The sequence below is a fragment of the Periophthalmus magnuspinnatus genome, chromosome 8 (genome assembly GCF_009829125.3).
Source record: "Periophthalmus magnuspinnatus isolate fPerMag1 chromosome 8, fPerMag1.2.pri, whole genome shotgun sequence".
Taxonomy (NCBI): domain Eukaryota; kingdom Metazoa; phylum Chordata; class Actinopteri; order Gobiiformes; family Gobiidae; genus Periophthalmus; species Periophthalmus magnuspinnatus.
The window spans coordinates 415642-430342 of record NC_047133.1 but is presented as its reverse complement, the minus strand read 5'-3'; the positions used below and the strand labels follow the sequence as shown (position 1 = coordinate 430342).

The following is a 14701-nucleotide window of genomic DNA, read 5'->3' as shown; positions in this document are numbered from 1 at the left end:
CATTTTGGAGAAATGACGAATGTTTTGACCCCAGACCATTATTCATGGGACACAGAGACCACGTGCTCACAGACACGTCCTGGATGTTGTTGAGACAGTTGAGTGTGCGCCACGTCCTGATGTGCACAGAGTGAGCTCCCGTGGATCACATCTGAGTCTGCGCCAGGACCGAAGGCGAGATTTGTCCTGTGCGCGCACTTTAAGAGGAGCTAATCTGCCTGAGCCTGTCCTCTGCGCGCCTGTCCTCTGCGCTCCTGTCCTCTGCGCTCCTGTCCTCTGCGCTCCTGTCCTCTGCGCTCCTGTCCTCTGCGCGCCTGTCCTCTGCGCGCCTGTCCTCTGCGCTCCTGTCCTCTGCGCTCCTGTCCTCTGCGCGCCTGTCCTCTGCGCTCCTGTCCTGTGTGCTCCTCCGTGCGCCCCCGTGCTCTGCTCCGTCACTTCTCCTCTACACCGCCTCTACACCGCCTCTACACCGCCTCTTCATCTCCAGCTCGTCTCTGGTCCAGACTCGCGGCGCTTGTGTTTTCTCGTTGATCTCGCGCGGACACAGAGGCTGATCATCACTGGACTCATATTTTTGCACATGGGCGAAGAGGAGGAGCGCTCAGCCCGGATTCACCTCCAAGAAAACGAGGAAAAAGGAGCCTCCTCAGAGGAGCAGAGGGAGCGCAGATATGAACAGCTCTTTAAACAACTGGACCTGAACCAGGACGGACGAGTGGACATCACCGAACTGCGCCTGGGCCTGGACAAGAGAGGAGTGCACCGGGGCAAGGCTGAGGAGGTACGTGCAGGAGGTGCACCGGGGCAAGGCTGAGGAGGTACGTGCAGGAGGTGCACCGGGGCAAGGCTGAGGAGGTACGTGCAGGAGGAGGAGGTGCACTGGGGCAAGGCTGAGGAGGTACGTGCAGGAGGTCACCGGGGCAAGGCTGAGGAGGTACGTGCAGGAGGTGCACCGGGGCAAGGCTGAGGAGGTACGTGCAGGAGGTGCACCGGGGCAAGGCTGAGGAGGTACGTGCAGGAGGTGCACCGGGGCAAGGCTGAGGAGGTACGTGCAGGAGGAGGTGCACTGGGGCAAGGCTGAGGAGGTACGTGCAGGAGGTGCACCGGGGCAAGGCTGAGGAGGTACGTGCAGGAGGTGCACCGGGGCAAGGCTGAGGAGGTACGTGCAGGAGGAGGAGGTGCACTGGGGCAAGGCTGAGGAGGTACGTGCAGGAGGAGGTGCACCGGGGCAAGGCTGAGGAGGTACGTGCAGGAGGAGGTGCACTGGGGCAAGGCTGAGGAGGTACGTGCAGGAGGTGCACCGGGGCAAGGCTGAGGAGGTACGTGCAGGAGGTGCACCGGGGCAAGGCTGAGGAGGTACGTGCAGGAGGAGGAGGTGCACTGGGGCAAGGCTGAGGAGGTACGTGCAGGAGGAGGTGCACCGGGGCAAGGCTGAGGAGGTACGTGCAGGAGGAGGTGCACCGGGGCAAGGCTGAGGAGGTACGTGGAGGAGGTGCACTGGGGCAAGGCTGAGGAGGTACGTGCAGGAGGAGGTATGTGATCTCCACCAGGGGAAGGAGGAGGAGGAGGAGGAGATCCAATGTACCACTCACTGAAGAAAGAAGAAACTAAACAGACTCAGAATGTACCAAAGAGCAGCTCTGGACCACAGTCTGCTGTGCATCATCTCAAACACACTGACCACTGCTTTGTGTGAGGCCCCGGGACCTCAGACCTCAGACCTCAGACCTCAGACCCCAGACCTCACCTGCCCCCGTCTCCATCCTCAGACCCAAAGCAAACAAAGACAATAGGAGGGCCATTTAAGGTTAAATAGTTTCATTAAGGCTGAAACTGGAGACAAAAGCTGTGTCCAGTTTCAGTGTCGTTAGCTCCTCCTTCAGACAGATATGAGGCAGTGTCCAGCAGGAATCTGACCAGAACAGAAGAAGAATCTGACCAGAACTGAAGAAGAGACTTGTGGGAGTGAAGACAATTGTCTGCTCTTGGACGAGCGGACAAACGTCTTCACTCCTACAACAATTTGTCCAGTGACAGATTTAAACTTCGTCTTTTGCTCAGACCTTGTGACGTTTAAGTTCGTTCTTAAACTGTTCTCGGCCTCTCGTTTTAAACCTGTGTCTTTCTCCAGATCGTTCTTGAGAGCGACACAAATCGCGATGGGCAGCTGGACTTTCAGGAGTTTTCTGAATTCTTACGAAGTCACGAGAAAAGACTGTGGCTCATGTTCAAGAGTCTGGACCGAAACAGCGACGGTGAGACTCGTTTGGTTTAGTCTGTGTGGATTTACACACATATTTACACACATTTGTTTACACTTAAACAGGGAGAAGTATGTAAATGTGTTTTTCAGAGATTATAATGTTATAGGAAAAGCTTTGATAAATATACAAAACTATTCACGACAACTTCACAAACCTGACACGATGTGCAGTAGTTTCATTAGCAGGATGCACGATGTGTTGTGGTTGTGCTCTGAAGGGGGAGTCAGACAGCGCTGGGAGCAAAAGGAGGGGAGACTCAGAGCATCAAAAACCAAAATAAAACACATTCACATATTTTGGTGGATGTTTTATTATTTAAATCACATTTTCAGATAAAAGGAAACACAGATCTGTAAATGTGTTCAGTGAGACAAACACGTCCACACGTCACTGACGCCTCGTAGATCCACATTATTCTCCAATCTCACAAAACAGTTTGTATAAACAAAGAAATACGGCCAATAACACATATGCTAATGCTAACCCAAATACATGCTAGTAACTCAACATAAGTTAGCATGTAAATTAGCTTGTAAATAGCTTGTTTTTTGTACTTTAACTGCTTAAACACATGTTATTTATGTATACTTGTTTACTTCTGTTCACTTACTGACTAAATATAATCCCACAGTGTGTGTAGTGCCCTCTAGAGGCTGGATGTTTCAGTGCAATAACACAATAACTGTGAGCTGCTGGACGTTAGTGATGGTCACAGTGTAAGTTCTGCACTAACAAGTATATGTGCAGCTCTACTGCATGAGCTGTACTCTCCTCTCTACACTGTGTAACATGTGTAACATGTGTAACATGTACATGCACATGTGTAACATGTACATGCACATGTGTCTCATGTGTCACGTGTGTCACATGTTGTGTTGTTCTTTGCACAGGTCGCATTGATGCTGGTGAGATACAACATGCTCTACACAAACTGGGCATGAACGTGACACTGGAGCAGGCGACACGCATCCTCCAGAGGTACAACACAACAACACAACAACACACACTGTACAACACGACAACACACACTGTACAACACAACAACACACACTGTACAACACAACAACACACACTGTGCAACACAACAACACACACTGTACAACACAACAACACACACTGTACAACACAACAACACACACTGTACAACACAACAACACACTGTGACAACACAACAACACACACTGTGCAACACAACAACACACTGTGACAACACAACAACACACACTGTACAACACAACAACACACACTGTGCAACACAACAACACACTGTGACAACACAACAACACACACTGTACAACACGACAACACACACTGTACAACACGACAACACACACTGTACAACACAACAACACACACTGTACAACACAACAACACACACTGTGACATCACACACTGTGACATCACACAGTGTGACATCACACAGTGTGACATCACACAGTGTGACATCACACAGTGTGACTTTTCTCCGGCTCAAATCGTCTGGACCTGTTTAATATAAAAAGCATAAACTTCACAAATGAACATGAAAATATGAACATGAGGTACAACCATGACACATGTGTCTGAGCCATGTGTTGTGTGCCGTGTGTGCCACGTGCCATGTGTTGTGTTACATGTGCCATGTGTTGTGTTACATGTGCCATGTGTTGTGTTACATGTGCCATGTGTTGTGTTACACGTGCCATGTGTTGTGTTACATGTGCCATGTGTTGTGTTACACGTGCCATGTGTTGTGTTACATGTGCCATGTGCCACGTGTTGTGTTACATGTGCCATGTGTTGTGTTACATGTGCCATGTGCCACGTGTTGTGTTACATGTGCCACGTGTTGTGTGCAGTATGGACCGGGACGGCACCATGACCATCGACTGGAGCGACTGGAGGGAGCACTTCCTGTTCAACCCCCTGCACAACATGGAGGAAATCCTGCAGCACTGGAAACACTCGTGTGTGAGTCTGATCATGTGAACTGATCATGTGAACTGAGCCGTGTACAGTTCACATGATCAGACTCACTCCTGTGTGAGTCTGATCATGTGAACTGTACACGGCTCAGGCTCGTTCTGATCATTTGGAATCCAGAGAAACCAAAGCTCCGCCCACATGTTTGGGCCGATATGTGACTGATTTAGAAAAGTTTAAAAAGTTCAGTTATTACACAAGAGATCAGTTGTGTTATTTATCCTTGAAATAACAAGAGAATAACTTTGAATAAAAGTTCAAATATTATGGGACAAAGGTCAGTCTGTTAGTCTGATTATTCTATCCATGCTGCTTAAATGACGTGGGACATTTGTCTTCAGATGTTGGACATCGGTGAAGCTCTGACCGTCCCAGATGAATTCTCTGAGAGAGAGCGGCGCGCCGGGCTCGTCTGGAGGCAGCTCGTGGCAGGAGCCATGGCCGGAGCCGTGTCCAGGACCGGGACGGCTCCTCTGGACCGGCTCAAGGTCTTCCTCCAGGTCAGACCAGAGACAAGAGGACATGGGGACGAGAGACCAGGGGACGTGAGGACGAGAGACCAGGGGACGTGAGGACGAGAGACCAGGGGACATGGGGACGAGAGACCAGGGGACATGAGGACAAGAGACCAGGGGACAAAGACCAGAGATCAGAGCCAGAACCTGAGTCCTTGAGTTGAGGTGTGTGTATGTGTGTTTGTGTGTGGGTGTGTGTGTGTGTGTGTGTCTGTGTGCGTGTGTGTGTGTGACAGGTGCACGGAGCTGCGTCCAGGGGTCAGAACCTGTGGGCGGGGCTACGGGGCATGGTCCAGGAGGGCGGAGTCTTGTCGCTGTGGAGAGGAAACGGCATCAATGTCCTGAAGATCGCCCCAGAGTCAGCTATAAAGTTTATGGCATATGAGCAGGTACACAACAGACACACACAGACACACAACAGACACACAACAGACACACAACAGACACACACAGACACACACAGACACACAACAGACACACAACAGACACACAACAGACACACACAGACACACAACAGACACACACAGACACACACAGACACACAACAGACACACAACAGACACACAACAGACACACACAGACACACACAGACACACAACAGACACACACAGACACACACAGACACACAACAGACACACAACAGACACACAACAGACACACACAGACACACACAGACACACAACAGACACACAACAGACACACACAGACACACACAGACACACAACAGACACACAACAGACACGCAACAGACACACACAGACACACAACAGACACACAACAGACACACAACAGACACACAACAGACACACAACAGACACACACAGACACACACAGACACACAACAGACACACACAGACACACAACAGACACACAACAGACACACACAGACACACACAGACACACAACAGACACACAACAGACACACACAGACACACAACAGACACACACAGACACACAACAGACACACACAGACACACACAGACACACACAGACACACAACAGACACACAACAGACACACACAGACACACACAGACACACAACAGACACACAACAGACACGCAACAGACACACACAGACACACAACAGACACACAACAGACACACAACAGACACACACAGACACACACAGACACACAACAGACACGCAACAGACACACACAGACACACAACAGACACACAACAGACACACACAGACACACACAGACACACAACAGACACGCAACAGACACACACAGACACACAACAGACACACAACAGACACACAACAGACACACAACAGACACACAACAGACACACAACACACACACAGACACGCAACAGACACACACAGACACACAACAGACACACACAGACACACACAGACACACAACAGACACACAACAGACACACACAGACACACACAGACACACAGACACACACAGACACACAACAGACACACACAGACACACACACAGACACACACAGACACACACACACAGACACACAACAGACACACACAGACACACACAGACACACAACAGACACACAACAGACACACACACACAGACACACACAGACACACACACACAGACACACCCCCCGACACACACAGACACACCCCCACACACAACAGACACACACAGACACACCCCCACACACAACAGACACACACAGACACACACCCACACACACCCCGACACACACCCCCCGACACACACCGACACACAACAGACACACACACACAGACACACCCCGACACACACAGACACACAACAGACACACAACAGACACACACAGACACACACAGACACACAACAGACACACAACAGACACGCAACAGACACACACAGACACACAACAGACACACACAGACACACAACAGACACACACAGACACACAACAGACACGCAACAGACACACACAGACACACAACAGACACACAACAGACACACAACAGACACACAACAGACACACACAGACACACACAGACACACAACAGACACACAACAGACACACACAGACACACAACAGACACACAACACAGACACACACAGACACACACAGACACACAACAGACACACAACAGACACACACAGACACACAACAGACACACACAGACACACACAGACACACAACAGACACACACAGACACACAACAGACACACACAGACACACACAGACACACACAGACACACAACAGACACACAACAGACACACACAGACACACACAGACACACAACAGACACACAACAGACACGCAACAGACACACACAGACACACACAGACACACAACAGACACACAACAGACACACACAGACACACAACAGACACACAACAGACACACACAGACACACAACAGACACACAACAGACACACACAGACACACACAGACACACAACAGACACACACAGACACACAACAGACACACACAGACACACACAGACACACAACAGACACACAACAGACACACACAGACACACACAGACACACAACAGACACACAACAGACACACACAGACACACAACAGACACACACAGACACACAACAGACACACAACAGACACACACAGACACACACAGACACACAACAGACACGCAACAGACACACACAGACACACAACAGACACACAACAGACACACAACAGACACACACAGACACACACAGACACGCAACAGACACGCAACAGACACACACAGACACACAACAGACACACAACAGACACACAACAGACACACACAGACACACACAGACACACAACAGACACACAACAGACACACAACACACACACAGACACGCAACAGACACACACAGACACACAACAGACACACACAGACACACACAGACACACAACAGACACACAACAGACACACAACAGACACACACAGACACACACAGACACACAACAGACACACAACAGACACACACAGACACACACACAGACACACACAGACACACACACACAGACACACAACAGACACACACAGACACACAACAGACACACAACAGACACACACACACAGACACACACAGACACACACACACAGACACACCCCCCGACACACACAGACACACCCCCACACACAACAGACACACACAGACACACCCCCACACACAACAGACACACACAGACACACACCCACACACACCCCGACACACACCCCCCGACACACACCGACACACAACAGACACACACACACAGACACACCCCGACACACACAGACACACAACAGACACACAACAGACACACACAGACACACACAGACACACACAGACACACAACAGACACACAACAGACACACAACAGACACACACAGACACACACAGACACACACAGACACACAACAGACACACAACAGACACACAACAGACACACACAGACACACACAGACACACAACAGACACGCAACAGACACACACAGACACACAACAGACACACAACAGACACACAACAGACACACACAGACACACACAGACACACAACAGACACGCAACAGACACACACAGACACACAACAGACACACAACAGACACACAACAGACACACACAGACACACAACAGACACACAACAGACACACAACACACACACAGACACGCAACAGACACACACAGACACACAACAGACACACACAGACACACACAGACACACAACAGACACACAACAGACACACACAGACACACACAGACACACACAGACACACAACAGACACACAACAGACACACACAGACACACACACAGACACACACAGACACACACACACAGACACACAACAGACACACACAGACACACAACAGACACACAACAGACACACAACAGACACACACACACAGACACACACACACAGACACACCCCCCGACACACACAGACACACCCCCACACACAACAGACACACACAGACACACCCCCACACACAACAGACACACACAGACACACACCCACACACACCCCGACACACACCCCCCGACACACACCGACACACAACAGACACACACACACAGACACACCCCGACACACATAGACACACACACATGGACACACACAGACACAAACACACGGACACACACAGACACACACACTGACAGACACACACACAGACACACACAGACACACACACAGACAGACACAGACACACACACAGACAGACACAGACACACACACACACACACACCGACACACACACACACACACAGACACACACACAGACACACACACCCCGACACACACAGACAGACACACACACAGACACACACACACACACAGACTCTGCTGTTACTGCGACTTTAACGACAGAATCTTTAATACTTCACAGATTAAATGTGTACTTCATGGCAGTAAAGAGGGCGGGCCCCTGAGGGTCCAGGAGAGGTTCCTCGCTGGATCTTTGGCCGGAGCCACTGCTCAGACCATCATCTACCCCATGGAGGTCAGAACAGACACGACCTTTACACTTTAAACCTTTTATATTATGTCAAATGGACCCATGTTAGAATGTGTTTCCTCCTCAAACACACACTGGAGTTGTGTTTTGTTTCATTCACATGTTTGAGTCACACTTTATTATTAGTCTGTTTCATCTCCAAAGATCAAAATGCTCTGTTCCACCTTGTGATGTCATCAAGTGGTAGTTTTCATGTTAACTCCTCCTTTTACCTTTAGTTCAGTCGAGATAAGAGACAACTCCAGGACTGAAATGATCCAAATGATTCTAGAAATGAAGGTGTGTGGAGTTTAAAAACACAGTGGAGCACTTCCTGTATCACCACATGATGACATCACAAGGTGGAAGAGGGTGTTGTCAGTTTGAGAGAAGCAGGGTTTGTGCGTTAAACATGTGAGAATGAAACAAAACACAACTCCAGGTCATTTTGTGATGAGGAAACAACATTAGAACAGACCAGAGCATGGCGTAGTATGGGCCCTTTCAGGTGACCTTTGCCCTTTAACACACGGCCACATTGACATCATCGTCCTGTCTCTGTCCCTGTTGTGGACAGGTGTTGAAGACCCGTCTGACCCTGCGCAGGACGGGGCAGTACTCGGGGCTGCTGGACTGTGCCCGACACATCCTGAGGACAGAGGGGGTGGGGGCGTTCTACAGGGGCTACCTGCCCAACACTCTGGGCATCATCCCCTACGCGGGCATCGACCTGGCAGTGTACGAGGTAACACAAGTGCCCCAGACCAGACGTGTGCGCTGAGCGAGGGGTAGTTACTCTATGGGGTATTAAAGAGGAGGTATGTACTTCTGTGAGGTATTAAAGAGGAGGTATTTACTTCTGTGGGGTATTAAAGAGGAGGTATTTACTTCTGTGGGGTATTACAGAGGGGGTATTTACTTTTATGGGGTATTACAGAGGGGGTATTTACTTCTGTGGGGTATTACAGAGGGGGTATTTACTTTATGGGGTATTACAGAGGGGGTATTTACTTTATGGGGTATTACAGAGGGGGTATTTACTTTATGGGGTATTACAGAGGGGGTATTTACTTTATGGGGTATTACAGAGGAGGTATTTACTTTATGGGGTATTAAAGAGGAGGTATTTACTTTATGGGGTATTACAGAGGGGGTATTTACTTCTGTGGGATATTACAGAGGGGGTATTTACTTTATGGGGTATTACAGAGGGGGTATTTACTTCTGTGGGGTATTACAGAGGGGGTATTTACTTTATGGGGTATTACAGAGGGGGTATTTACTTTATGGGGTATTACAGAGGGGGTATTTACTTAATGGGGTATTACAGAGGGGGTATTTACTTCAGGATGCTGCTGATTGTGCACGAGGAGCATGAATAGTGAAAAGTGCCTCACAGCCTCAGAACATTAAAGTGCAGTTTATTAAACGTGTTCATCTGTTGTTTCTGATGAATCTCACATTTTCCAAACTTTAAAATGAAACATGTAAAATTCCATAGAAGTGTAATTTCCCCTTTAACGGTGAACAGGCTCTCAGGCTGTGCTGATGTGTTCCAGACCCTGAAGAACGCGTGGCTGCAGAGGTACAGCGTGAACACCGCAGACCCGGGCGTCCTCGTGCTCTTGGCCTGTGGGACCGTGTCCAGTACGTGTGGTCAGCTGGCGTCCTACCCCCTGTCCCTGGTCCGCACGCGCATGCAGGCTCAAGGTCTGACCCCTGCTTCTCACACGTTTGAGTCTCACGTTTAGCTCTAATGTCCAGCACAAACAGGAGCCTCTTTACGGCTCAGTGCCAAATCACATGTGTCAAACTCAAGGCCCAGGGGCCAAATGCGGCCCGCCGCGTCATTTTATGTGGCCCGCGAGAAGCTAAATAAAAAGGCGTGACTGTCATTTTAAAATAAGTCTGTGCTGCTTTAATGTTTGCATTGAATAAACTAATGAGATTTTCCCAACAAGTGACACTGAAATATTTGCAAATCATCATCTCAAAATGTTCAGGAAGAGGAAAGTTGTGGACGTGGAAGAAAGTTTCAAGAAAGACGCTAAAGGAGAATAAAGTTTGTGCTTTAAGGAGAAAATCTGTATGTTTTTTGTGTTATGAGGCGGTCGGTCCAATCTACATCGACATTTTGACACAAAACACGGAGCTAAGTATGAAAAAGTTAAACTGCAAGAAAAACAACAAACTGTCCAATAATTAAAAGGATAAAAAGTCTGTTTTTGAATCAGAGCTGAAGGTTTTGACCAGATCCACACGTTTAAAAATGTCAGGAAATACACAGACACGTAATATTTACAACTTGAATAAATAATAAACACAGAAACATTATTTAACAAGTTATAAAGTAGTTTCATTTATTTACATGACATCTGTTCACATTTAGTCACATTTATCCCGCCGCAGTCACATCTGGCCCTCGATGGCGCCGTTTTGACCATGTGGCCCTCGGTGAAAATGAGTTTGACGCCTCTGGTCTAAATGCGTCCAACGTCCCGTGTGGTCGGACATTTTGGCTGCGTCTCTTTCCTTGGAGTTATTTTTATTCAGTTTATGGAGCTCGTCACGTGGTCAGGACGGGTCAGGGCGGGTCAGGACGGGTCAGGACGTTCTCTCACGGGTGTCATTTTCATCAGGACTGTTTTAGATAAATATGGACACGGAGACACATGAGGACGTTTATCTGTAGGACTGTTTTAGATAAATATGGACACGGAGACACATGAGGACGTTTATCTGTAAAACTGTAGAAACTCTAATGTTTGTACCAAAGTCCAGCGGGTCAGGAGATTTATCAGCGACTCACATCAGGTCCAATTCAGAATAAATGACACGACTTTTGATTTGAACGTGTTTGTATCTGGGGGAGGCACCGATCCAGCTTTTTCCGATACCAATATCGATGCTTTGAGTGTGAATATGAATCGATACCAGTGGAGGGACAGAAAACAGAGAGAACGTAGGACACAAGCTCCAGCTGTGACTGATCTGTGATTTATCTTTGAAATAAAGACACGACGATTTATGAATCAAAGATCAAACATATCGAAGATCAAAGACCCAACCTGAGTATCGACTTAACCGATACCATGGAACCGATTCTCGATCCAGCATCGATATTTGACACTAGTGTTTTTGTCCACGTGTCCTTCATCTGAGGACGATTTATGACATTTACCTTCAGATCCTTCAAGAGTTTATGTGTTTATGTATCTCTTTGACAAACAGAGCGGTCAGTCTAACCTGTCTGTCCTGCAGCGGTCAGTCTAACCTGTCTGTCTGTCCTGCAGCGGTCATTCTAACCTGTCTGTCTGTCCTGCAGCGGTCAGTCTAACCTCTCTGTCCTGCAGCGGTCAGTCTAACCTGTCTGTCTGTCCTGCAGCGGTCAGTCTAACCTCTCTGTCCTGCAGCGGTCAGTCTAACCTGTCTGTCTGTCCTGCAGCGGTCAGTCTAACCTGTCTGTCTGTCCTGCAGCGGTCAGTCTAACCTGTCTGTCTGTCCTGCAGCGGTCAGTGAGGACAAGCACAAGCTGACCATGGTGGGACAGTTCCGACACATCGTCTCTCATGAGGGCGTCCCGGGGCTGTACCGAGGCCTGACCCCAAACTTCCTGAAGGTCATCCCGGCGGTCAGCATCTCCTACGTGGTGTACGAGCACGCCAAGAAGGTCCTGGGAGCGGCGTCCTAGGCCCCGCCCACAAACAGCCACAAGTGCCTGTCGTCCAGTCAGTCCTTTACCTGAGAGTACTTCAAAATACACGCAGTAATAGTACTTAATGATACGTTTACAGTACTTCAAAATACACACAGTAATAGTACTTAATGTGTCGTTTACAGTACTTCAAAATACACGCAGTAATAGTACTTAATGTGTCGTTTACAGTACTTCAACATACACACAGTAATAGTACTTAATGATACGTTTACAGTACTTCAAAATACACACAGTAATAGTACTTAATGATACGTTTACAGTACTTCAAAATACACACAGTAATAGTACTTAATGATACTTTTACAGTACTTCAAAATACACGCAGTAATAGTACTTCATGTGTTGTGATGCTGGTGCAGGTGGGACCAAAAAGTGCAGAACTTGGGGCAAGTTCACCGTGTTTATTTACAGAATGTGAAATGTCAGACAAGTACAGGTCAGATCAGCGAGGGGGCGAGGAGCCGGGTGCGGAGAGCAGGAACAGGGACAGGGAGTAACCAGAACCGGAGGGGGAGACAGGAACAGGGACGGAGCCAGGGGCAAGGGAGCAGGGGGCGGGAGCCAGAGCGGGAGGCAGGGTGCAGGCCGGGGTGCAGGACGAGACAAGGTGGCGGAGACAAGACGGACAATACTGGAGCAGGAACACGGGGTCAGGAGCAGAGCCAGATGTAGAGGAGCTGGGACGGTCCAGGGAGCAGGAATGTTTGACACGTGGACGATCTGGCCCCGAGTGTCTGGTCCTGGCCCCTCTTGTCCACGGCAGGTGGTGGTAGTCGTGCTGATGGGCTGCAGGTGGGAGGAGCCAGGAGCTCAGCCCCACTCCGGCAGGTGAGGGAGGGAAGGAGCAGGACAGGAGGTAAAACATGGAGCGGAAAGTGCGGATCGTGACATAATGATACTTTTACAGTACTTCAAAATACACATAGTAATAGTACTTAATGATACTTTTACAGTACTTCAGTGTGTGTGTGTGTGGGGTGTGTGTGTGTGTGTGTGGGGTGTGTGGGGGTGTGTGTGGGGTGTGTGTGGGGTGTGTGGGGTGTGTGTAGGGGTGTGTGTGTGTGTGTGTGTGTGGGTGGGTGTGTATGTGTGTGTGGGTGGGTGGGGGGGTATGTGTGTGTGTGTGGGGTGTGTGTGTGTGCGTGGGGGTGGGTGTGTATGTGTGTGTGGGTGGGTGTGTGTGCAGGGGTGTGGGTGTGTGTGTGTATGTGTGTGTGTGTGCTCCTGTAACAGAGACATATTACATTTAAATTACTTTTAAAAGGAGTAAAATCAGTAATAATCAGACTAGTTTTTCAGAGTCATGTGACACTTGGACCTTTGTGTCTAGAGTCATGAGGTCAAAGGTCATTCTGCTGCTCATCATATTTATAATAATGACTTTTACATTTATAATAGTGACTTTTACTCTACGAGCTGCTCAGAGTTAGTCCTCTCACTCTTTCACTCTTTCACTCTTTCACTCTCTCACTCTCTCACTCTTTCACTCCAGTGTGATGCAGACACAACACAGAGGACTTAATAAATAAATAAATAAATAAATTAGACTTATCTTAACCTCAACATCTGTTTAATCAACTGAGGTTCGACACATTTTGCTCAGATCCAGAGGTAAAAGCTGCACCAGGGCAGAAGCAGCTTCTACTTTTACTCGACCAACAACATGAAAGGGCTGAACCTCTGACCCTCCAGTGATACGGCGCCTGACGCCCTGAGCCACTGAGGCACAACTGAGGCTCCATTTGTGCTTTAAGTAACCAGAAAATCACACTTTAGTTTCAAATGAAGTAAACGATGCAAAAGAAAACAAACCCTGTGTTTGAGCAGATGGAGCAGTGTGTTTGTGA

The 14701-nt window shown here is 48.7% G+C and overlaps 1 protein-coding gene across 1 annotated transcript; it reads left to right on the top strand.

The window, feature by feature from the left end:
* The first annotated feature begins 93 nt into the window (after nt 1-93).
* On the top strand, nt 94-13730 carry LOC117374611 (calcium-binding mitochondrial carrier protein SCaMC-3-like). The gene is made up of 10 exons (XM_033970784.2): nt 94-781; nt 2132-2255; nt 3155-3242; nt 4103-4214; nt 4568-4726; nt 4978-5130; nt 9029-9142; nt 9714-9881; nt 10696-10846; nt 12646-13730. Exons 1-10 carry the CDS (start codon nt 581-583, stop codon nt 12825-12827), a joined length of 1452 nt encoding a protein of 483 aa, XP_033826675.1. The 5' UTR covers nt 94-580; the 3' UTR covers nt 12828-13730.
* The last annotated feature ends 971 nt before the right edge of the window (nt 13731-14701 follow it).

What these genes read in the sequence shown, in the direction of transcription:
- LOC117374611 (XM_033970784.2), top strand. Translation starts at nt 581, where the DNA reads ATGGGCGAAGAGGAGGAGCGCTCAGCCCGGATTCACCTCCAAGAAAAC. An exon ending in TCTGGACCGAAACAGCGACG is followed by an intron (nt 2,256 to 3,154) that starts GTGAGACTCGTT and finishes TTCTTTGCACAG; the next exon opens with GTCGCATTGATGCTGGTGAG. An exon ending in GCGACACGCATCCTCCAGAG is followed by an intron (nt 3,243 to 4,102) that starts GTACAACACAAC and finishes TGTTGTGTGCAG; the next exon opens with TATGGACCGGGACGGCACCA.